The 1894-nt window shown below is 38.1% G+C and overlaps 1 protein-coding gene across 1 annotated transcript in view; it reads right to left on the bottom strand.

The window, feature by feature from the left end:
* LOC119591113 overlaps window positions 1-649 on the bottom strand; it is a 17004-nt gene extending 16355 nt beyond the window's left edge. The window contains exons 1-2 of the mRNA XM_037939828.1: window positions 583-649; window positions 223-339 (exon numbers count right to left, since the gene is read on the bottom strand). Of these exons, the coding sequence (XP_037795756.1) occupies window positions 223-339; window positions 583-649 (184 nt within the window). The remainder of the gene's footprint in view (window positions 1-222; window positions 340-582) is intronic.
* Between the last annotated feature and the right edge of the window lie 1245 nt (window positions 650-1894).

Raw genomic sequence — 1894 nt, 5'->3', positions numbered from 1 at the left:
TGTATTATCGCATTTTATATATTTGCTGAAATTGACATTATTTTAATGTTATTAAAACTGATGTTATAATGATAATTATCATCAGTTGTCACAACTGTCATTAGCACTGAAACTTTGTCACTGCAGTTATCATGTCTGTTTGTGTTATTTATGCTAAGCACTATTAGTGACAGCGACGAAAAAATAAATAGAATCCACTGACTGTAAATAAGCTGTGCTTACATTGGTAGTTAAAGGCGAGGCAGCTAAAGACCGCGCTGCAGTGACCGGCGCAGAGGACGAGGGAACGGTCCAGCGTGGCCAAGATAGTTCCTGATTTGATGAATTTCGTGTCTGCTCCTGGGGGAAGGGGGGTGAAATATTATGCATTCTTTTTGACTGATTATTAAATTATTCAAAATGTTTATTAATTGTTCAACGTTCGCTACTGACAGAAGTGAATAATAAGTGGCTTTGAATACATTTTCATATAAAGAACTGCCCACATAAAACTAAACCATTCTACCCTAAGGGTTCCAGATTGGGGTCCGCAAAACCCCATTAAAAATGCAGGCATTATAGTATTATTGTTTTAATTGCCACCTGCCTCTGCCCTCAACATGCTTTTAAATTGTCCCTTGTAGACGCCAATAGGCCACAAAGTAAGCATGGGGGTATGATTTCTTCAGCTGGGATGTGAAAGCCCGTCTATACAAAAAAATAATTTCTAGGAACAGTGCATGCATACCAACTTTAAGAGGGACGGACGCAGGTGCCTGCGTTTTCTCTGTCTCTGAGGTCGCATTTGCAATACAACCATAAAAAATGTATCATATTGGTAATATCTATTCTTATACTTTGGTAGCATATAAGATGTTATAAATACTTCAGTACCTCTGGCTATTAGTTGAATACATATTCTATTGCCATCACCAGCTCCACTCAGCACTTTCTGCCTCCCAAACTCGACTCAAAAGTGACTTTGTTTGCCTTCTTTTCAGGAACCTGACAGGCGAATGTAAGTCACTGAAAACCTGGTTAGAGTGACGCATCCTGCTTATAAGATCGTTCCTGATTCACTAGCTTTGCCACTTATGTCACGAGCTTTTCTATCAGCTGAAGATTATTTAGAAGTCGGAAGTCTTCATATGGATGCACTCGTCGATCATCGTCCACCTACTCCTGACGCAAAACACTGTGGGCCTAGTGTGGTGATATCGATTCACGTGTCGGTTTCCTAGAGGGCTCATTACGTTTAATTTGGTCTATATACTAGAGGTATGTAGGCTTACTACAGTGATTATAATGTTTCCCTGAAAGAAAAAATAAAGAATATTTCTGGTGAGATTTGCATGCGGTACTTTTTTTAAAACTAACTTAACCTAAATCAATCGTACTGAATTATTTTAGATTTAAGTTGTTTCTATTTTTCTGTCCAACATTGTTCTTATTTTTTTAGAATCCTTTACGGTCTGCTAAACTGCCGGCTTACTAAAACATATAAGGAGTAGTATACATGCGTTCCTCAATAATGATTAGTATCTGTTGCTACATTAGGCGGGTTATTTCCTTGGCAGTAGTTAATAGCATTTTGTCATGCAAAATATGTATCTGACATGACACTAGATACAGTTATTGATATTACTAATGCAAATGCTGCTGTCTTAGTGCAAATGCATTACTAAAAAACTTGAGAGAAAGACCACTTATAGTTCTCTACACAACGTAATTTGTTTAAGCAATCATCTGTCTGAATGTACGTCTCATGTGTGGTATTCAGGATTAGCCAACTTAATGGACATTCACATGCACATTTAGGTGACAGCACGTACATTATATCAGTACTGATATCCCACTGGCACTCAATTCACAACGGGCACGGTGATTCTACTGTGCATGACAATACAGCTAGTCG

Source organism: Penaeus monodon, chromosome 28, assembly GCF_015228065.2.
Source record: "Penaeus monodon isolate SGIC_2016 chromosome 28, NSTDA_Pmon_1, whole genome shotgun sequence".
In the NCBI taxonomy this organism is placed as follows: domain Eukaryota; kingdom Metazoa; phylum Arthropoda; class Malacostraca; order Decapoda; family Penaeidae; genus Penaeus; species Penaeus monodon.
Note: the sequence above shows the minus strand (reverse complement) of the source record. Positions and strands in the feature narration are given on the sequence as shown.